This window comes from Anas platyrhynchos, chromosome 2, assembly GCF_047663525.1.
Source record: "Anas platyrhynchos isolate ZD024472 breed Pekin duck chromosome 2, IASCAAS_PekinDuck_T2T, whole genome shotgun sequence".
Lineage (NCBI taxonomy): Eukaryota > Metazoa > Chordata > Aves > Anseriformes > Anatidae > Anas > Anas platyrhynchos.
Window position 1 is genome coordinate 75,709,972 of NC_092588.1, and position 22,550 is coordinate 75,732,521.

Consider the following 22,550-nt stretch of genomic DNA (forward strand, 5'->3'; position numbering starts at 1 on the left):
GGAGATGGCAAGATCAAACTCTCTTCCTTGAGTGCTTGCTGGTTGGTGGCTGGAGAGTAATGAAATTTCTTTCCCCAAGAAAAGATCAAGAGATGCTATTTTAAAGGAAATGGCACCTAAGGGTGAAGGACTCAGTGAAAAACATCCTACAACCCCTTCCTTTGTGAGTATGTGGCCTAACAATTTTGAATTACTATCAATGGTTAATAAAGTGAGTAAGAGAAAGCACATACTGGAGTTTCCACTGTTAAAAAAAAAAAAGAAAAAAGAAAAAAAAGAAAATCAAACAAAAACTGAAATTTGAACAAGGAAAACATTGGATGAAAATAGGTCTTACACCACACAAACGCACACGCTCAAACACATACACACACACACACAGAATACTATGCATACGTGGACACACACGAGTAAGAATGTATATTTGTATGATAGATTCCTGGAAATAGACATTCTTAGCAAATATGGATGACAGATCAATTGTAATTTATTTTCTTTTAACACTGTATCATCATAAAGAAAACTGGTATAAATGAAAAAAATCTATTTCAAATATCTACATCTAAAATTTTAGGCAGTGAAAAAGCACTTTGTTGACAAGGAGTGTGGAATGATGAATGTTAATTGTCAGAAACTGCTGAATGCCTTTTTTTTAGTTGCCACAAACAAATTCACATATCAGAACGAACAATACTGCTAAATATTCCTTTTTTTTTTTTCTTTTTTTTCTTTTTTCTTTTTTTTTGTTAAAACGCACCGGGGAGAAGAAAACAAAAAACTGGAAATTCATACATCTTTCAAAATTTGAAATTGAAGCAATATTTAGAACCATAGATGAAGAAACACTGTGGCATTGGTGTAATATACACAATGCACTTGTTTTTTTATCTGTAATGTACATCAAATACTTTACAACAATGCATTAACAAAAGGCAAGAAACATCTTGCTGTACAGAGGAAACCCCAAATGCAACTTGAAGCCTAGATTCACAATGAATGAGGATATTAAACAAAGTGTGAGAAGCTGTTCCCCATAAAGTATGTACGCTGCTCAGTTACTTGTGCTTAACTCTTAACCCACATCCACTGTCATGTTCTCCCTACTTCCTTCAGCCACATTCAACACACAGCACCGAACTTTAGACTCTACAGGCCAACAGTAAAGTTGTCCCACATGTAAAATATATATATGTGTATATATATATATATTTCTTTCTAATTACTCCCAGGTTTAGCTTTCATTTCTTTTAGCCTTCTAAAAAAAATCTCTTATTTTTTTTCCTTACTGGTTATCTGGGCCTTCCTATGGAACAGGCTTTAACAAACTAAATTTGCAGGAAAAAAAATGTCTTGTGGTATGCATGCACATGCACAGTTCCTGGAGCTTTTGTATCTGCCCAAGTCTCAAACCCAGGAGTCGGGAGAGGCTGGATAGTGGCTTGTTTCATAGTTAAGTTCACTATAGGGACGAGCAGCTGAATAGAAGTCGACGTAGTTGCCAGTTGACTTTAGTCCCAGGTGCATGTTGTATTCACTTGCAGGTGGGCGATGATGCACTTGGTCCTCAAAGAAGGACTCATCATAGTTTCTGGTTGAATTCTGAAACGGCTGATATGGTTCGTAATCTTTTCTGCTGGGCTCCTGTGGAACTGGCTGTGTTGAAACCTGAAAGATAGCAATGCCCGCAGCTTGTTAGATGCAAGATGTTGTTGTAGGCAACAAGAGGGAAGAAGGAGTGAATCTCATTCTGTTTGTCATGCTGGAAATAGAAAGTTGTGCATTGTCTTAACCTCTGCCCCAAAGCAGTGCTTGGTAGTCAATTAATTCCACAGCTCTGCCTTGTCAGTACATTCATTTTCATTTATTATTTTATACTACTGCTGCTAACAGATGCTGCTGCTTTATTTCAAATGTAATTCAGATCTGGATCTGAGCAGTGTAGCTCACAGTAACTTTAGTAAGTATAATCTGTGTATATGGCTTTCTGACTACTTCACAGCTCTACAATGCAAACATTGTTGGCCAAAACAATGCCAACTTGTTTTGCAAACTTCATGCCTTGAAGAATCTGACTGGAAGCGATACGCACTTCAAAGATGTTAAACATTCTGCAGCTTCCTTTGCCACAGGTGAGACTGAGTAGCAGCATATTGTTAAGAACCAAGTGATAGTCTTTGGGGCACTGACATGAGAACATTTCAAACTAAGTGCCCTGAAATGTGTTCTTCTGCTGCTGTTAAGTTGAACCAATTTCTTACCACTGCCTCAGCGCTTCACGTTGACAATCTTGTGTTGTTGCAATGTTCCAGCAAGTTGCCTTGAGGTTGAAGTATTTATGATACACAGAAAAAAAAATCTCATGCAGTCCTCTAACCTAAGTCAGCCATAAAGTTTTTTTCAGACAGCCCTAGTGAGACTCTGCTTTTATACTTGGGGCTTAATGAAAATCTGAAGTTTATAAGCATTTACTAAGTGTCTTTGTGACTGCAAAATGACACAGACTTCCAGTCTTCAGATGGTGTCTTTTCCAATGAGCCACCACTGGGAATATCGATGCTCCAACATCAGTGTTAGAAGAGTTTCTGCAGAACCTGCTGACTATGCACAAGCTCGTAAAGCTCCTTCAAGAAGAGAGGAACAGTGGCACTGCTGTGTCACAAACTGTTGGATACCATGATTCTATAATATTCTTTGAAAGTGTCTGTATTGGACTCTATGCACAGAATGCAAAAGGCAGTCAGTGTCCACTGCCTGTAACAGTCCCTCAAGTGATCTTACAACACTGGGCACAATATTAGAATGGCAACAGGAAGCATAACAACTTTGATTTCTATTTCATCTCACTCCACGTGTTCAAACACAGGTGCTTCATTTTGGACACAGGAGAAAAATTCTATACTAAATAATGTATTCATAAGCCAAAAAGATAGAGCTGGTTGATTTTTTGAGTAGAAAATAGTGGATTGAGTTAGTACTTTTTTTTTTTTTTTTGGTTAAACACATTATTTCTGATGGGTCCATCATAAACTTGACATTTCATTGAGACAGCAAGTGGGAAAAGGTGGAAAAGCAACTTTTTTTTGGCTCTCACTCCAAAAATCAGATTAGTTCATTCATGACTGAAGCTACATTGCAGCAGCTGTTAAAATATCTCATACCCTTACTTCCTCTAAGTCCTGTGTTGGTTAGAAGGGCTTTATCTCTTTAAAGGCAATAAAAGCAGAAACACCTCCATGCACTAAAGTGGCTCACACAAAGAAAGGATATGGTACACCGCACGAAATCCTGTCTTAGGAGCAAAACCAATAAAGGGAAAATGGGGGCACAGAATATCAGAAACTCTCCTCACTATAAGTTTGTGGATTGAAACTGAAATATCATTCATTGAAACTGAAATTTCAGGTAATCTAGTAAAAATTTTCAGGGAAAACACTTTTTATCAATTCTACTAAATATTCCTTTACTTGTCTGATACTAATCATTTAAAATGCTTGTCTGAAATGTTTTTTGGCCTTATATCTCTATTTGAAAAATGCTGCAACTTTTGCACATTGCATAAGGAAGCTGTGAAAACATTAAGAACTGTGGTAATTAAGTGTAAAGTAGCATTATGCATAAGAATGAAACAAAAGCCTATGACTGCAGAAAATGTTTTCTAGGGACTGAGGAAATACTGTACTGGAAATATATGGCCATATGAATGAAATACATGTCAATATTATGACAGCTCTTTTTCTCTTTCTGTGAGGTTGTGTTAGTTTGGCACCCATGCTGCCAGTTACGCTTTTCAAATGCCCTACTTTTCCAGACATACTTTTTGCTTTCTGGTTTTCAGGGACAGGGCATTTTAGATGCTCAATGTTCCTGACTGAATGGTTTGGATGTATACACATTAGTTGTGGAGTGGCAAAATGACAAATCTGAGGGCTTTAGGTACACATAAATACAGTGCATATGCCTCTCTAAGAGATAGAGGAAGGTGCCTTTTCCAAGCCAATACTTGAGTTTCTTCCAGAACGACTAAGCCTTTGACTCGTGCAGTGCCAGCAGTAATGCTGAACGTCATGATGGATACACCCAAGTAATGAGATGTGAAGGGACTTCGCCAAGTTCACTGGCATGGGACATCACAAGGTATTTGACAAAGCAGAAGTGCCCATTATGTTAGTTTGGCTTTTAGACTATGCATCACAAACCCAGAACTTTAAAGGCATTCAGGTCTCAAGGCTGTCTTGATTTCATTAAGAGTTACCAGCCTTAATACCTTAGCTAATTTTGCGCATATGCTGTCATAACCCATTGGAAACCCATTTTTGAAACATGGGCTGAAATTTTGCATTAGCATAAAGAATATAATTTGCCTGCAGCCAGTGGAATTGCTAGCAGTTGGTCAAGCAGATGATTCATTTCTTCTAATCTAGATTTTTTTATCCTTGTGATATTTTTGGTAGTTTCCATTTGAAAATGTGACATTGGTGTCTTGCCATCTAGAACAGTAACATTTTAGTCTCCCCGCTTACCTGGTTATGTTTGATATCTTCAGCAGGTGCACCGTAAGAATTCCTGTACAAAGTTGAGATGCCAGTGCTCTGAGCTGGAGAGAGAAAAGAGGAAGGAAAAGCAGTTTTACCAAACATACCTCTTTGGTCTCAAAATGAGTTGTTAAGGCTTTGTTTAATACTTACATAGTGCCCGTTTCTCATACACAAACATTTTTAAAAATGTTTGCAATCTTCCATTTTCTCTCCCTCTCACTAAATAATCTTAATCTTTGATTTGTAGTACATGCGTGTACATGGTGTACACTTATTAATGGTTACAGGCACTATGTCATGTTCATACCAGTCTTCTGCACTTCACACATAAATCAACAAAATAATTTCATATACAGCTAGCATTCAGTAATATATTTCAGATTATACATATGATTTTGTATCACACATAGGCTAAACAGGTAGCAGTTGCAAATAATGAAATTAAGAAATATTTATCTCCTTTCAGGTCAGTTGAATGATGTTATACCAAATCTTATCCTACAGTGCTTTTGCTATATTGTGAACTCATTCTTGGGAAATCTGATTAAATACAACTGAAAAAATGAGTTATGCAAAAATGTAATAAGCAGTTACACCAAAGAGATCTGGCCAAGATAGTCTCAAATCCATAAACTGCTGTCACTTTCTTTTCAGATGTCCTAGTACTAAAACACATGGACAAAATTGAGCTAAGAGTTTAAAATCAGAACTAACTCTAAGGGAAAAGATGACATCATCATCATCACCATTATCATACTGTTTTGTAAAAAATATATTGCCCATCCTGCTCCACCTCCCCCCCCCCCAAAAAAAAAAAAAAAAAAAAAAAGCAAGGATTTTTCCTTCAGGGCTTTAGCCTTTACTGATGAACTGATGACCTTGCTTTGGGTATCTGGCTGAAGCTCAGCCTGCTGGTAGAACCAGAAACATTGCATGCATTTCTCTTATTTGAAATAATATGAATAATACGAAGGAAAGATGTGTGGCTGCTGCACACTATTCTTACTGGATACGCGTTATTAACTTCCCAGATATTTGAACCAATGTTTTGATGATATAATCATGACTATCATTATAAGAGCATGTGCCTGAAAGAGAATTTTAGAAGTAGCTGTGAATCAGAGTCCCCACAGGAACTGAAACATGTTGCCCATTCAACTTCTCTCAGGTCTCTGTGCAATGGTAAAAAGCCCAGAGGCACCAAAAGATCCTTTTAGTACCTTCGCAACTCAAAACTTTGAGGGCAAGGACTGAGCAGCAGAGCTGAAAGCTGGCTGTGGGACCCATGCTAGTCACGTCACTAAGAAGAGCCACCGTTACTGAAGAAGTAACCACTCCTTCTTCCCTTTGCAACCTGCTAGCATGGACCCCAGCAGGCAGAACTGCCTCCATCCTTCTTCCCCCAGCCACTACGCCCTCTGTGGAGAGGTCGTTAGTCAAAGTCGACTGCAAAATGCCACTTCTGATCTTCACATCTGCCACAGGTATCGTGCCGAAGGTACAATTTTTGACAGAGCTTGATGCACAGTCTCCTGTTGTCACTTTACAGATCTCAGGTGGTGCTCTTGAAGTTCTCCACTATGGTCTTGAAACGGGATGAAGACAGGGCTTATATGGTCAGGTGATGAGATTTAACAACTGGGGGGAAGAAAAACAACACTTTTTTTTTTTCACTTGATGACCATTAGCTAATAGGGGTGAAAAAACCTCTTGGTTCTTCATGTGCTGGATGCAGTTACTAAGACAGATCATAGTTCTGTGTAGGAAATGTTGCAGAGCCCCACAGGTCTCTGAGTAGTGCAAAGGGATCCTTTCTGTGAAAGTGGGAAATAAATGAGCTCTGGTAACAGACAACATGATGGGAGGTACTCTCAATTTTGCATGTGTGCCATTAGGTGGTAACAGATGGAAGTGATGCCTGCTTGAGTAGTTTATTGTTTATCTTATTGCCATAGATGTTAGCACTGAAGGGTTGATCTACAGAGGTTCTCTCTGTTCAGGCTGCATTTTGTCACCAAGCTTGATTGATGTGTGAGACTTGACAGTTATTTTGGTGTTTTTTATGAATTACAGCTGCATCCTCTGCTCTACTGTTTGAAACTCACCCTCCTGAAGACAGTGTTTGGTATTAGAGAAGCCTGCATCAGCATTACTGTCTACAGTGCTCCTTATGCCTGCGTGGCTCTCAGTAGTGCCAGTGCCTGACCCTTCTGTGATACCAATTTTTTTTTATGCTGGCTTTATGAATTCTTTGCTTGCTCCATGGAGTGCTACAAGAAGCTGGCTTGAACAAAATGGAAGTGATACTCAGTGTGTTGGACTCTCATTAACAGGGAAGGGCTTCTTGTAACCATTTTCGTTTCATGCAGATAAACCTCAAGCAAGACTTAGGTTTCATGCATGCAAGTTTTCAGGCAGGCAGGACTGAAAATATTTGATCTGCAGAGGACAATACTATTCATAATTGTTTGCTGTCAAGAAAAAAAGAGGTGCAACACCTGAGGGTTTTATGGAGAATCTGATGAAAAACAGTAGATTGGTCACATGCTAATTTAGATAGTATTCCCACAGGCAATCAGAAAGACTTCACGGAGTATCGTGAACCTTTCCATCTTTTTAGAGGTAAATAATAGGGCACAAGGATCCTTTATGTCCCTAACAGCCATGATTATTAAAAAACAGAAACAGTTCAGAGTTGGTGCATATCTGTCCAACACAGTACTGTGAAATATGTTGTATTTGTCACATGCTAGATTGAAGACTTGCAGTCTCACAGATCACAGATTCTGTGATGGAAAAAAAATGGGTAGTCTGTGTATAAAAATAGCTGCAAGGTCTGCACTGCTGATTTCACTGCAGTCACATGAATACAAATCCACAAATTCAAAATGCAAGCAAACTGTGGTATTCTTTTTGTAATGCGATAAAAAGGAGTACAATGACACATTAAATGCTTGGAAATGAATGCCAAGAGTTCACAGACAAGAAATCTTGTCTTTGTCTAGCTGCGAGGCTGAGATAATTCTGTTTCTGGAGGAAATGTAAGTCGAGCAATGTAGCTGCCAGTAACGCATGCCACCCCGCTCCAGTAGCTGCTTCTGAGCACGCAGGCAGCACTCCTGGGAACTCCATTCCCCCTCTGCCATGCCTCAGTGAGCAGCTGACTCTTGCTGTCCAAAAGCAGGGGGCGAATATAAAAGAAAGAAGGGAGAGAATGAGCCAGGTATTGGGGTGATTAGTAACTGATTCTTGATGTTACATGGATGGGTGTCATCACAGTAAAATTATCAGAGAGAATTAATGAAATGATCTTATTTTTTAAAATGTGGCAGGAGAAGGGAAAGGGGTACAAGGAGCAGGAGATGGAGATTTTCCAGCAGCCATGCTTCCTTACAGAGATGTAAGAATTTTCACTGCAGATGAAATGATTCCAGAATTGATGAGTGTGGGCGTGTGTATTTTATGTAGCATATAAACATCAGCGCCATAAAAACATCAGTACAAGATAGTACTGAGAGGTACATCTTACTGGAAAAAATTGTGATGGTTCTAAAGTGAGTACTATGATCAACCTGCAGCACTCGGTGGTTGTGTTGTATAAAAAACAGAGAAAAATGCCTTATTTTTTTATTTTCCTCATTCAGTTTTAAAGGTGATATTGATTTAAAAAAAAAAATAGCTTCCCACAGAAGTCTTCACAGCTGATGACAACTTTGAAAATTATGTCAGCCAATGGTTTATGTGACAAAGTTATCATTGACCAAAGCCCTCCCTGTATATCTCTGTCACTTGGCTCATAGTTTAACATTCAACTTTCAGTTCCTAAAAGTATTCATTCAGAACAGATTTACAGACACTTTCAAATAATAAGGTACTAACCTTTTACACTCACAAACACAGACTGATAGTAAGAAAGGAAAGATCAATTGGGCAGCTAGTTATCCTCTGCCAGTATTGCATAGCCTGCTTTTTTTTACTGCCATCATCAGGACCCCATTTTCTAAAATTTATTTCAAGACAGTAAAGGCAAATGCTTCTGTGCCTCACAAATATCATCTAACAGAGATCATTGCCTGTCATTACCACCACCACCTTCTCGTGTGGTGAAAGGGCACGACAAAAGATTACAGCATGCTGTGGTTTCTTAAAGTAGTAATAAGTTCAAGTAACCCAAGCATCTCTATCTACTATAACAGACTGTGGCTGTTTGTGTTTAGACAGTGCAGGGACTTATAAGTAAGCTGAAATGAGAAAAGTACAGATGATAGATTACAGATAAGCAAAAGAATAAACTAATCAGGAGTTTCTGCTGGTGGAAGTGAAGATACAGGAGGCAGACTGTGATGCACATATTAGTTCAGTAAGGGAATTAATAAAGTGAAAGAAACTTTGCAGTAGAGTCCCATGATAGTATACAGTAAGCTTATCTTCTTTGTTCTAAAGGAGAGCACCAAGGCATAAATAACGTTATCACATTCATTTACAGTTCCTGTGTTTTTTTTAAAGGACTATAATAGTTTTTGTCTTAAAAATATACTTTAGGTGATAAAATTTTATTATTGGTTATTATTTTCTACAGAAAAGAGAAGATGGATTGTAAATATACAAGGCATCATAAACCTGCAAAGTGAAGAGGGCAATGAGAACTTTGATATTGTTCCTCTATTTTTTAGCTGTCCTTGTGAAATCAATATAAGTTATCATTTTCAGCCAAACTGTTTACTTCATAGATTCTCCATTTTTTCCCAGAGGTTTCCTGACAACTCTCCACAATGGCAAGAAGCCAACATTTCTACTTCAAAAATCCATCAAAAAACCTTCATTTCAGTCCCAGCCAAGAGGTCATAAAATTTTTGAACTATAAACTGAGAAGAGCTTTGGAGAAGAGCATGGAGACAGGTGTGGATAAATTGGGACTACATCTGTAGCTCTACACTCTCTGTAAATCCATAAGTCAAGGAAAGCTTTGTGTAATACATCAGCTTGGCACAAAACACAGGAGCAGCTCAAAATATGTATACGCCAGGTGGAACTTGAAAAAACATTTATCTAAGTCCCGTAGGCTCTGTGGATGTATGAGCTGCAATGCATTATTTGATGCACAAAATGAAATACAGGCATTAGAATAAACTTGCTACATGAACTTGCATTAGACCGGAGAAGTAAAGCCAAAATGCCTCACAATTAAAACCACAAATACTGTATTTTATATTGTTCTTTAATGAAATATTTATTGTTTAATTAACTACAGATACATTATACAAATTTCATGTCCAATGTTGAAAAGCAGGTCTCCTTCTGTCATTTTCTTCTGTTCTTAAAATAGTGCTTAATTTGAGCTCAGACCAAACAAACAGCGATTTGGTGATCTATCTGAAAGAGAGAGCAAGTGATTTGTTAATTCCATATCCATTCATACAATGTCTATACAAGATTTTGAAATATTATAGAACTTTTCAATTTGTTTTTGATACTCCTCACTGAGCTCAGTAACTGAAAAATAATGGATAGTCAAGCATGATGCTGAGAGCCTTGAGTTTTCTTATTAAGAGCCAACCCAAAATATCAATAAGAACAGATAAAATACAAACACATATTAAAGGAAAACAGGATGCAAAAATCAAAGTAGAGCAAAGGTTGCTGGGGAAGTACAGACCTCAGGCTCCTAAAATTATATAGGAAGAGAAAGGAAATAAAGGAGAACATAAGCACTACAGTAAAGGACAAAATGAAAAGGGTTGGGGAAAAAGAAATCAATAATGTTTTGAAGTAGGAAGAGACATGAAAGAATAAGTTACTATCTGCAAGGAAGCACAGAATTTCCATGCGAAAACCCTTTCTTGAAAACATTCTAATATAATCTGGTTATCTAATTTGCAGACAGAGCTAAAATGAAATACTAATGTTTCTGCCTTTTCAGCTGCTGTTCTTACTCCTTAGATTCCCTCTACCCTCTACCTGGATCCCTGAAAAAGCAGTGAAAAAAATATTAAGTCTTGTCCTCACAATTACACAAGTAATGACCACTGAAGTGTTTATAGTAGTGTTTTGTGTAGTAACTACGAAACTCACAAAATGTTATAGATACATTAAATACAGTACCTTGACAGAACTTCCTGCAATTCCATGTAGTATCCTGCAGAGGCGATTCAAGACACTCATCTTTTCTGTGGTTTCCGTATGTTCTTGACTGTCATTTCTCTTCCTCTGACTTTTACTTTCTTGCTAATTAATGTTCTGTTTTGCATTTTGACACAAGTTCAAAGGCTGGCCTTTAGATTTTGATTACACAACGGTGTGTAGCAAAGAAGAAGCTGTATGAGTCATAGCATGTCTTGAAAGCAGACACTGTAGCATGGAGGGCTTGACACATAATCAGCACAGTACTTGTGTCCCTGTGAGCTTAGGACCACCCATTCTGGCATTCTCTGAGCAAAACCTACGCAGGGGGAGGGGGAAAAGGTAACAGGCAGAAAGTGCAGAATGACTCCTCGCTGCAATTTTTTACTTGCACCAAGGTAACATTTGGTGGAGAAGACACCATGATGCTCATCGCTGTGTAAATATAACAAAATGCTCAACAAAGGTTATGTAAGTCTGTGCAACAGTGATGGAGAGCAACACTTATTTTGCAGAGAATTAAAGAAGAGATACTGTACTAGACAAGAGTCAACATTTTGTAATTACTGAAATGCTAACAAGTTAATGAGCTCACTAGGAGAGAGAGGCCTTCACTAAAACCTGCAATAGATGCCGTAACACACACCACGAACATTTTGTGCATTTAAATCACTCTAGCTAGGAAAGAAACAGGGACAGACTTTACAAACTGCTGCTGAATCTCCTAGGAATAGGTGACATGTAAAAACATCTAACTGGTCCCAGAAAGCCAATCCCAGCAAAAGACAGACATTAGGGATCACCACAAGTGCTAAACCATTGTCATGCTTACAAAAACAGCACTAATTAATATAAGGTGGATTTACCCACTTCCTTCTGAAAAGAAAACAAAATTAAAAAGAAGTGTACAAGTGTTTTTAAAGCCTTTTCTGTTATAAAAAATCATGGTCTTCACAAGTCATTTTTGCAAAGCACTGTATCATTAAGATAAAATACTTCTTCAGTTGTATTTCTCAAGGTTGCTAAAACTTTGGAATCAGCCAAAGCAGGTTAACTCTGTTCTACATTACAATAAACTCAGACAACCCTATGAAATCAGCCATCTATCACAGCTGATTTTTACATATGCTATGTAAGTATAATCTCACCTGTCATGGTGTCTTTCCTAGAAGTGTGTTCTCCCTTATTTCCATGGTAAGTGGCGTTTGTTCCAGTTGATTCATAGTCTGTTTTCCTTTCTTTTAGGCTGATCATTTCCCGGGGTGAGGCTGGGGCACTTGCTAGATCATAAAAATGGATTTATTTTTTCTCACCACATATCGCTGAATGTACTGTTTAACTCTAAAGTAAACATTTTATTATGTATTTGCTAGCAGATTAATGTCAAGCTGTTTGAAGAAACACCTCCATGTTATGAAAGAAAAGAAAACATGCTGTTATTTCAAATACAGTACAAATGTTTTAATATGATTATTAACTCCAAATATCATTTTCACCTTTTTTTTTTTTTACTTACACCCATCATCTAAGGTGATCATTAAGAAAAAATACAATAATAATAATTTTTTTCCCTTTTAGCTTTTCAGACTCTAATGTGTCAAAACTTTCTGGTATATGTACTTCTGCTTTTCTTCTCAAAATGGTCACTTAATTAACTTTCAACTACGTAGAAAAAAATATAAAAGGAGAACAGCCCTTATAAAATGGATTCCTCCCTTCTCTGTTGAAGATAAACAAGCCCATGAAATAGTTCTAAGGGGAATGGGAAGAAAAGAAAGATATTTTTTCATAGAAAACATGTAGGAAAGAATCCCTAACACTTAAAGGTAAGTCTAATAATTTCTCTGTCACTATCTATGTAGGAACGGTTGACATTAAAGCAATATTTCTTTCATCATGTGCTGGGAAACTGCAAGTGTTTAGAAGCTGAGACTGCTGAAAGAATGAGGTTGGGGGCGAATGTTATGGAAAAAATTGGCTCATATGATTGTTCCACAATTGACTCTGAGTGAATAAGAAAGAGACTGACTCTCAGTCGGTAAGAAAGAGGCTAACTGAAACTCTTGCTACAGCTAAAAGCAGGGAAGTGCCAGGTGACTAGGAGGAGAAACAGGGTTGGATGTGATTTTAATGCACTGGAGAATGTGAGGGTGGTGCTGATCACAAAGACTCACAGCTTGTGATGCTTAGACAGGAAAAGGGGAAAAAAGCCGGGACAAAAATAATGGATTGCAAGTGAACTTACTTCATTGATTTAAGTGTTGGGAGATACCATGCAGTTTCCCTGTTGTGGAAGGAATGGGAGGGGAGGGAGTACAAGGTGAGCATCCCAGAGCCTAGTAAAGGCATAGTGGTAGAAAAATAGATAAACTGCTGGTGCATATTTCCACACCTTCCCCAGCTGCCACCAGGACATTCAATATATGTTAAAATAGTCTCCAAAGCAATAGCAATGTCATTTAAAAATAAATAAATAAGTAAGTAAGAAATGTCTTCCAGCATCTCTAAACCATGTTATAATTTTTACTTAAGGAGCGGGGAAGCCTTCCTTGCACAGTGATGCTGAATTCTGTTCAAATTGGTTCTGCTGGCCCTAGCCTCTGAATTTACAGAGCAAATATGGGACAGATGGCTTTTATTATGGAGGTATTAAAACTGGGGATTGCTTTTAAGTTGCTTGTCAATACTGATGTAATTCTAAAGATGATAAAGGCAGCAAACATGAAGATATGAAGAAACGTGACATTAAGTTACCATATCATCTAATGGAGACTTGACTCTCACAGGGGACAAAACAGAATGCATACCTTGAAAAGGTAACTAACACTTGGATACATTTTGGTTCACGTACTCTGGTAGCACTTTGAAGTATTCCAATGTTTTGACTTGAAGTATTCCAATGTTTTGACTGATAAGAACAAAACCATCTCTCTCTGTTCCCTGTAGAAATGATACCTTTCCTCTCATGTTAGAACAATTGCCTTTTGGCAAGTGTTAAAATCCAGAATTGCCTTCCTCCAGAGTTTTTATTGGAAGCAGAGATAAATCCAGTAGTCGACATATTGAGAAGTAATATCAAGACTTTCTCCTCTTATTCTTAAAGTACACAAAATAGACAGAGCTTTCTACACTACTTACAAGTACTGTATCACCAAGTCCTCGAGATGGAGGGGACATTATGGGTTCATTTACTTCAAACATTTACCCCAAGGTAGGATGCACTATACCAAAATAATTCTTGACAGACTTTTGTCTACAACTATAGATCTCTGATGACAGAGACCACATAACTGCTCCAAGCAGTTTATTACAGCGTTTTGTTTTCCTACCATTAGAAAATGTTCGATGTCTAGCTAACCTGACTCCTTGCTGCTCATTCTTTTAATTTGTCTGCTATGAAAGTAGAGAAAGTTCACACCATGCCTCTTCGCAGCTGCCTGTTACGCGTTTGAAGACTTGGTGTGTACCTCTTCTCGCTGCCCTCATCTTGTCTCTGTTCTTTGAGTTAAACAGTTACAGCCCATTCAGTGTGTCCTCATATCCCAATTTCTCTATTTCCTGATTTATGTTTGCAACTGACAAAACCCCCTAAATCATTTCTAATGCACTTTCCTCTAGCTAGATATTCCCCTTAGAACTTATTTGTAAATGATCGGATCTTTGTTTCCCTTTGGGCAGTATCTCCAATATCTCAGGACAACTCTGAATTCTAACGATGCCCTCCAGGGTAGGTGACCCTTTCCCAGGTTTATGTCACCTGCCAAGTTAACTGGCACCCTTTGTGTATTACCAGGGTCATTACTAAAAACATTGTAGAGTCCTGGACTCAAGACAAACCTCCAAGGAAAGCATGCTTCCATTTAGCAAAGCATCACACCTATTCTTTAAGAATGGTTTTCAGTCTGTTTTGTGTTGGCATGTTTTCTGGACTGTTTGCAAACTTGCCTATAAAAATCACACGTGAAGTAGTTTCACCGATTACTGTAGATCTCATTTACTGGCTATTCCTTTCCACAAAGCCTTGTGATTACGCTGTGGAAGAAATTCAGGTGGAATTATAAGAAGAAATCCTATTGAATCAATGCTTGGATTTGATATGGGTACTACCAGACAGACAGTAACTTGTACTACAACGTAGAAGTAGATACTCCCAAGCAGCATTTATGTTCCCATAATCTCTGAGGTGTTCAGATTGTGATTACTTTCTCCAACAGTTTTCTAGAAAATGAATTTGAGCTGACTGCTCTGTAATCACATGGGCTCCTCTTCCTTCAGAAACAGCCACTATGTTTGTCCTTTGCTAGCCTTCAGATGACTCCTCAGAGCAGTAAGATTCATAAGAAATATTTTTTGAAGTGTGTTCTATAAGCATCAGAAGTGAGGAGATAGTCCTGGGCAGAGATAGAACTAAGGTCTCAGGGCCAGACATATCATGTGCTTTGCACTTGTCAAAATGAGATTTTGAACAAAAAAGGCAAAGAAAAAAAAAAAAGGAATTCCTTGCAGACCAACTTGTGTAATGACAGTCAATAGCAGCTCTCACTGGGCTGTACTTCTGGATGCTTCAAATTTCCTCAGTGGTTGCTCTGCAGGACTAAGACACCACTAATAGATACTTAAAACTATTTTCTTAAAAATCCATCTACTGCATGATGCTGATGGCAATAATCGGTTTGGCCTATTTTAATTCTAAATTCTTAGTATACCTATGGAATGGCAGCATTTGATTGAGCAAGTAGTAAAATTGTTTTACTCTGTTTACCTTAAAGGAATTTCACTGCAAATGATTTTATCTAACCAAGATATGTTTTACATTAGAATAAGATGATGAAAAAATGCTCGGATTTCTGAACAGAAAAGTAAATTAACACGGAGGTGTAAGTTGCCATACTTACACTAATTCATTGCAGGGATTGTACAGAATTAATGATAGCTGGTCTAAATATGTCATCAATATTACATGAAGACCTGTAGTCAACCTTTTATTAAGCTTGCATATGCACATGTATGTACACTTATATACACATACACACATTCACATATAATCAGAATAAAAGCTGACATAAATCATGTGGATCTTTCAACTTCTGCCAAGTGTACAGAGCAGTCATAAACAGCTTAACAGTTGTCATGACTAGCAAATAGAGTAGCAGAGTTTCCTCATGCTACCAATAATCAACCTGAGATTAATCTCAATCAGGAAAACACTGCATAGTAATTCATAAGAAAAAGTTAAGTAATATTCTTTCTGCTGTAGAAGTTGGCACATTGTCATGCAAGAAAAAAGTAAAGATAATTCCCACCTTGAATAGATAGTTCAGGTAAGAGTAAATAATGCATTTTGTAGGCTTTCATCATTCTTAACAGATCTGCATGCCAGTGACATTGCTTAACAGAGAAAAATGACAGTGATGGATTATTTCTGTCTTTACTTCAGCCCTGGAAGCCTGCACTTACCTGAGCGGTTGTTAGGAGACATGCGCACGGGAGAGATGGAGGGCGTGCGTGATGAAGAGTATGGTCTTTGCCGATCCCTTTCTATTGTTGAAGATGAGGCTACAAAGTGATACTGTGACCATCCGTCCTGCAACATCAAACATTGTGACAGCAGTCAGCAAATTCGCCATACAGTTCTTGGCATTAAGTAGAGAGTATTTTCCTCTACTTTTTTTTTTTTTTTTAAACTACTTATATACAAGTAGACTACTATCTTTTTTTTCCAGCCACTGGGTGGCAAATACTCTTACTGGTGCAGGATTTGATTTGCTGACTGTACTGAAACACCAGAACAATCAAAATGCAGAAAGTTCTGTAAAGTAACATATTTTGGAAAGATTCATATTATGAAAACACTGAACAATGTTTTAAGTTATTTGTTTAATAGTTCTGTCTTTTTCCTTGCCTCTAGTTTCACATTCTAAATGATCTGAAAATATTCCAAGTCATGAAACTGCCTGTTTTCACAAGGTTTTGCTTTAAATCATTTCTGTCTTATTAGGAAATGGAGGAAGTAGATGGTGAAGCTGCAGGATTATCAAAATTAATGTAACTATTTGGGTATCTACAGTCTAGTAAAGTACATTAAGTGCCTATTTGTTCAAACTGAGTGAAAAAGAATCTATTCATTTTCCTCATTGCATTTTTCTCCAAGATGCACAGAAAGAAATTGTATGTCTTGTATTCAAGACTGTGGTAATAGTGATGCATTTTAAGAAAAGAAACAAAGTAATAAAAATGTTAGAAACTGCCAGTTTCGAAATAAAAAGGGAGTTGCACATTTTGTTCTTGTATACAACGTCATACCCCAAAATTATGAACTTTACATTTTAAAATGGAAACTAAAAATAGCTTAAAAGTATTGTGAGAACATAAATTGACTTTAGTTAGTGCCCTTAGAAACCACAATATTCCAGATGTCTTAAAGTATTTACAGATTTTAACTGCCTTTATCACTGTTTAATGCTAAATCTAACTCTGTAAAACAAATTGAGTTTGCCCAGTCTAACACTCAAGATATAGTCTAAAAATGCCTGCTTTCTGTTGTGCTCAGTGGAAATTGAGGCAAGCACCTGGCATGGCACTAAACAAAAAGTTGCAGTGAAATACCGTGCTGGATAAAAAACAAAAACTTATATAATATTGCCAACAACAACAACAAAAAAAAAGCTGGAATTTCACTCTTGCTTACAGAAAAACAACTCTGCTTTGGGGCAGAAAAGGATATTTCCACCATAGGCTGCTCCTGACACCCAGCTGTGATGCCCACCCTCTCCCACCTCTGCCTTGGCACAAGCCATCTCTCCAGCTTTGTGCCCTCCACAGGCACCAGGCTCTCTGAGCTGCAGTAGGGGATGGCTTCAATGCTTCCTTTCCACTAAACTTCTATGAAATGGAACTCAGCAAGAGTGTAACAGGCTTCTCTTTTGAAAACAGCAGGAAGAAAGAAGGCACTTACATTTGGTGCAGAGGGAAATGTTGTAAGTATATTAGGAGAGACAGACTCGACACCTAGCTACAGATTCTGACCGTCTGTACTCCTTACATAATGCATTTGTGTAAACACGGGTATATCTCAGTCATGAGTTTAACAGAAAAAAATGGAGGAGAGAGATATGGGCCATGGCTCTTCTAGTGGGATCATTATTTTCCCTAAAATAGGTACTGAGCATATGTCCACGGGGGTCAGTCATGTTAATGAACTGCATCTTGTATTTCATGACAGTCATGTAAGAAACTATGAGGAAGAAAACTGGTTAATCAATATAAGATAGTAAGAATTCTTGAAAAAGAAACAGCTAATCTTTAATACTGCTTAAACCAAAAATTTCTATTTCTAATCTTTCATTTCCAACAAGCCACTTTTACACGAGCATTGTCCTCCAATGTGGAGGGAGGACAAGAGCGCTAACAAAACATCTGTAACCCCCTGACTACTTAATGCTGAATCAAATTGGAAATTATTAGAAACCTCTCAATACTTGCAGATAGGTTTTTAAAAAGAACTGATAGCTTATAATTAACATCTTACATCTAATCATCTTATCCAACCATTAAAACTGTAAGTAAAATACTTTTGTGTTATTTAACTTCCATGGTATTTTTTCTACTATAAAAATGAAGCCACAAACGTAAGAAGCCTGTGCCTTTATCCTGCTGAGGAAAAATGGTTCCCCTCTTTCTCATTCTCCAGGGTCTGAAGTTCTTTTAAGAATGGTGACCTCTATAATTCACTGTGTTACATTTTGCTAACCGTTTATTTCTTTTAAGCAGACTCCTTTGCTGAAAATACCAAGAGGACCAGACTCTAGATCTGATAAAAGAAGAAGGAAAAGGCTATTTATTCCCATCTACCTGCAAGAGAAGGAGATACCTGCCATGCTGAGGCAGTGCAACTCTGAAATGCTTCCAGCTCCATGTATCTGGATGCATGCATGGCCACGCACACTGTCCTTTTGCACTTTTGTTTCCCACAAATAACTCCCTGACTTGTGGGTCACAGCAGAGGCATAGCACTCCCTGATGCATCCTTTGATCGAGACGATCAAGGGACTGAGCCTGTGGAGCGTGCTGGAGACTTTGTACCTGTTCCAGTATCTCAGCCTCAGTGAGACTCTGGGATTGTTTGCAAAGGGAACTATCAAGAAATTCAGGAAAAACTCTTTACAGAAAGGTCAGCCCCTGGTGAAAGGAGGTGTACAAAGCCCTTGTTACCATCTTCCATCTTTTCCAGATAAATCTTTTTTCAAGTTATCCATTAAAAGATGAATGCTTAGTAACACTATGAATTATTAAAGCCAGAGTGCAAGTTTGGATTTTCTAGATCCTGTCCACATTAGAAACTGGAATTGTACAAGCTGTGACAACTACAGTTAGAAAATGAATGTAGGAGGCATGATTGTGCTCCATGAATTGACATAAACTTCTACAAACTTACAGTGTGAACTTAGCATGTGAGTAGCTTAAATAGTTTCTTTTCATTTTAAATCAGAAAAAAAGTGACCCAAACCTTCCCCTAAGTCTAAATTTCCTCCCATTCCCTACTCCCTCCTCTCTCTGTATTGTTCACATTAATATCTAGACCCACTATTCTGATGGGAAGTGGATGAAATCCCTGTAACGTGCATGGTCCTACAGACTGCAGAGAAACTGTGTGTGGCACCAGTTCTGTTCCATGGAGTATTAACAGATACTTTGTCAGCATTGCTTCCTCACCAAGAGCATTGCAAGGTACCTCACCCATTAGGGAATGAAATCCAGCTGCAGCTGGGATGCTGGCAATGGCATTCTTCTCTGTGGCAGACTGTTTGCCCCTCTTCTCCCTGCAAATCTTAACTTTTCTCTTTGCTGAGGGTAATGCCTGTTGTAAAGTCTTCAAATAAAATGTGCTATATAACTTTCAAGTTTGCAAGCATTACCAGCTCAACAAGTTGGGCCAAGAGTGAACTCTAACATGAATAGTGCTGCGACTTGGCATTGCTTTTGACGAAACAATCTATATTACTGTCACTGTATGAACAACTTCGTGGTGTTTCTCAGAAGCATTATGGCCAGCTCACAGATGCCACAGTATTCCAAAACTTTAATAATTTTAAGTGATCTGTCTTAAGCTCTCCTCTGTTCGAAGAAAAAAGTTCCTTTCCTTGGAAAGGTAAACAGTTTGTAACAAATTCATTAAAACTATCCCCATCAACAATTCCAAAAGCTATTAGTGTTAAATATTGAAACTAATTTTTAAGAGCCTAAAGGGAGTATTTTCAATTTAATGCCGAGATAAATACCACCTGACGTGATGGCTGCTTTCATTAGTTTGTTTCAGCTCTAGTGCCTGTAATGAAATTTAATTAAATTGATTTGGGTACTTAAAGGTACAGTATATAAGTGTCCTGCAGAGACAAAAGCTAACTCAACAGCCAAGTGTGTGAGACTGCATTTCAGAAGCCAATTTACCAGCCACAAACATGATCTAGGAGAGGAAGAGGGAGACAAAAGGACCTGACAGATTGAAAAGAAATTCAATGTAGCTCTGTTACAGAATGGATGGCATTTGTTAACTGGCAGCAATTAATTAATAGGTAGCAACTGCACACTACAGGAAGGCACAGAACAACCAGAGCACAGAAATATCATCCCGTGTTCCTATCATCTCTTCCAAAATATCTTCTGTTGGGCTTTTCTCTATATTTTGGCTATAATGAATTTATGCATTTTCCCTCAATTGCACTCCGTTAAGTCAGATGTTAAAGGGTATGTGTTAAAGCTCAATCTGCAATGATGTGTTTCTGATCACATGCTCCTTAGAAAGCTGTAGGGATTATAATGTAGGAATTGGGGTGGAGGTTGGATCACTGCAGAAAACAAGTGTGATATTGTAGTCTCACTGAACACCTCTTACTGGGCTTAAGGAGTCAACAGGTCCTTGGTCTCCCTGCTCAACTCAGAGTCATTCTGAAAATAATTTTCTTCAGGCCCATATGAAATAATTATTTAGTCAGGGTGACTAAGATTACTGTGCCAAATACCTATTATTACCTAGGTATTTTATCTTATGAAAAGATAATTTGGGTTTTCTCCATTATTCTTTTTCATGTTTAAAATGTAAGAGAAAAGAGAGAGTAGTTTTCTATTCTGTTTGAAATTTCCATATTGTGCTCAAACTTTTTGTGTGAACACAATTTCCAAATGTGTTCAAATTTCCATAGCTCTGTGGTAGCAGAGTCCTTGACTTCAGGTGGTGACCTCCTGAGGTGGGTGATACCATACACGCTATTTCTCTCATTTGTAGTACAGTAACACCAAGAGGACTGAATGAAATTAAACCCTGATTGGAAGTGACACCACGGTGACACAACAGGGAAAGAGCTCCTGCCTGAAGAATTCACAGACCCAGGAGGTGAGAGGGGGTAAGACAAAACGGTGTGGCTAAGGGACAAAAAATGGTGTGGCTGGGGACAGATATGGCCAGCCTGGATGACCTCGTGGCATCTGCTCAGAAAGAAATCCCACATCAGCTCAGATGCAAACTGCCATGCAGGAAAAATAAAAGAAACCCTACCCTCCGGTGGATTATGCTGATCAGCTGGTATGATGACACTGACTTGAAAGTAACCAGTGGTATAGAAAAACTACTATGGCTGCAAACAGAGAAATACCCTTCCATTCTGAAGAGCATTTTCTGCCCTGAGTGACTCCTAACCACCGAGGTCCTAACATCCTTGGCAGGTCCTCAAAAGCAGAAAAATCTCACTAGGGAAAAGAAACAAACATGATGCAACAACTCTGATAATGAAACAGCCAAACTCTGAGAAACTACAGAAGATGTGTCCCTCCCCCTTTTCAGTTTGCCAACTCCCCACCATGCTACTTCTTGCCTCAGGCCTGATCCTGCTCATGTTTGATTTAACAGCCCAATGACTTAGAGCATACAGGACCAGACCTGTTTTGTCCTCCTTCCTACCTGTAAGCCAGCATTTTACTGGTTCCAGTATATTAATTGTAATAATAATTGCTTGCAGTAATATTGCTGTAGAAATGTAAAATTTTAATAGGCAACCACTTGCAGGAAACAGTAACTAGACCCACCACAAGTGGACTATAGCGCAATATAAGGCAAGGTGTCCGTAAGAAAGTACATAACATTGGATGAATTTGCTTTGAAACTCATCCAGAAATTGCTGCAAGAGCTGCTGGTGTTGCCTTTTTCATGAGCTCAGGCCATGCTGTCAGGTTACATGAAACTTTCTGACTGGTGTGCTCCAGCATGACACTGTCTACAGTAAAAGATAAATCTGATGTGAACTAAGTCAAGGCGCATCAGGCTTACACAGGTTTGGGCAATTCTACACCGGAATGTGTTGTCACGACACTAAGACGTAACAGAAATCAGAACTGTATCAAATTATCTATGTACCTCGACACATGAAAGTTATGTGTGTCACTTGACTGCGGTGAGAAATGGGAAATGATAACAAGGCTGGGGTGATCCACACATGTATCTAACTAAGCTCCTGAACGGGATTTTTGACATAAGGTTAAATGTTTAGCAACCATCAAATTTATCATTAGGCTTTACAACCTGGGATCACATAGTTTTGTTCAATAGAGGGGGCAGAAAGAAGAACAAATACATTCCCCAGGGCTCCTCAGGAGGCTGCTCCATCAGTATTGCTACTGAGACAGCGAGTCTGGCTTCTCTCTTCCCACTGGCACCGCTCCAGCAGACCCACACCACCACTGCGAACACACATGAATTTTCAGCTCCCTAGCAGGACTGCACTGTGTATGCCAGTGAAGTGGCTGGCAAGGAAATGTCAGTGGCTGAAGGACAGGAGAGATGGCTGTTCTCTACAAAGGCCCCTGCCTTTGTACTCGAAGTGTGTTTACTTTGAAAGAGGGATT

General features: G+C 38.4%; 1 protein-coding gene across 11 annotated transcripts in view; it reads right to left on the reverse strand.

Moving 5' to 3' along the window:
* Nucleotides 1–465: 465 nt before the first annotated feature.
* CTNND2 (catenin delta 2) overlaps nt 466–22,550 on the reverse strand; it is a 644,010-nt gene continuing 621,925 nt past the window's right edge. For 8 of the 11 annotated variants that reach the window (XM_072034965.1, XM_072034964.1, XM_072034970.1 and 5 more), the window contains 4 exons: nt 16,113–16,239; nt 11,804–11,935; nt 4,521–4,594; nt 466–1,665 (listed from right to left, as the gene is read on the reverse strand). In XM_072034965.1, the coding sequence (XP_071891066.1) occupies nt 1,405–1,665; nt 4,521–4,594; nt 11,804–11,935; nt 16,113–16,239 (594 nt within the window). In that variant the 3' untranslated portion in view covers nt 466–1,404. Of the gene's footprint in view, nt 1,666–4,520; nt 4,595–9,735; nt 10,975–11,803; nt 11,936–16,112; nt 16,240–22,550 lie in introns of those variants that run through there. The other 3 variants (XR_011807716.1, XR_011807715.1, XM_072034969.1) reach the window with 2 other exon arrangements.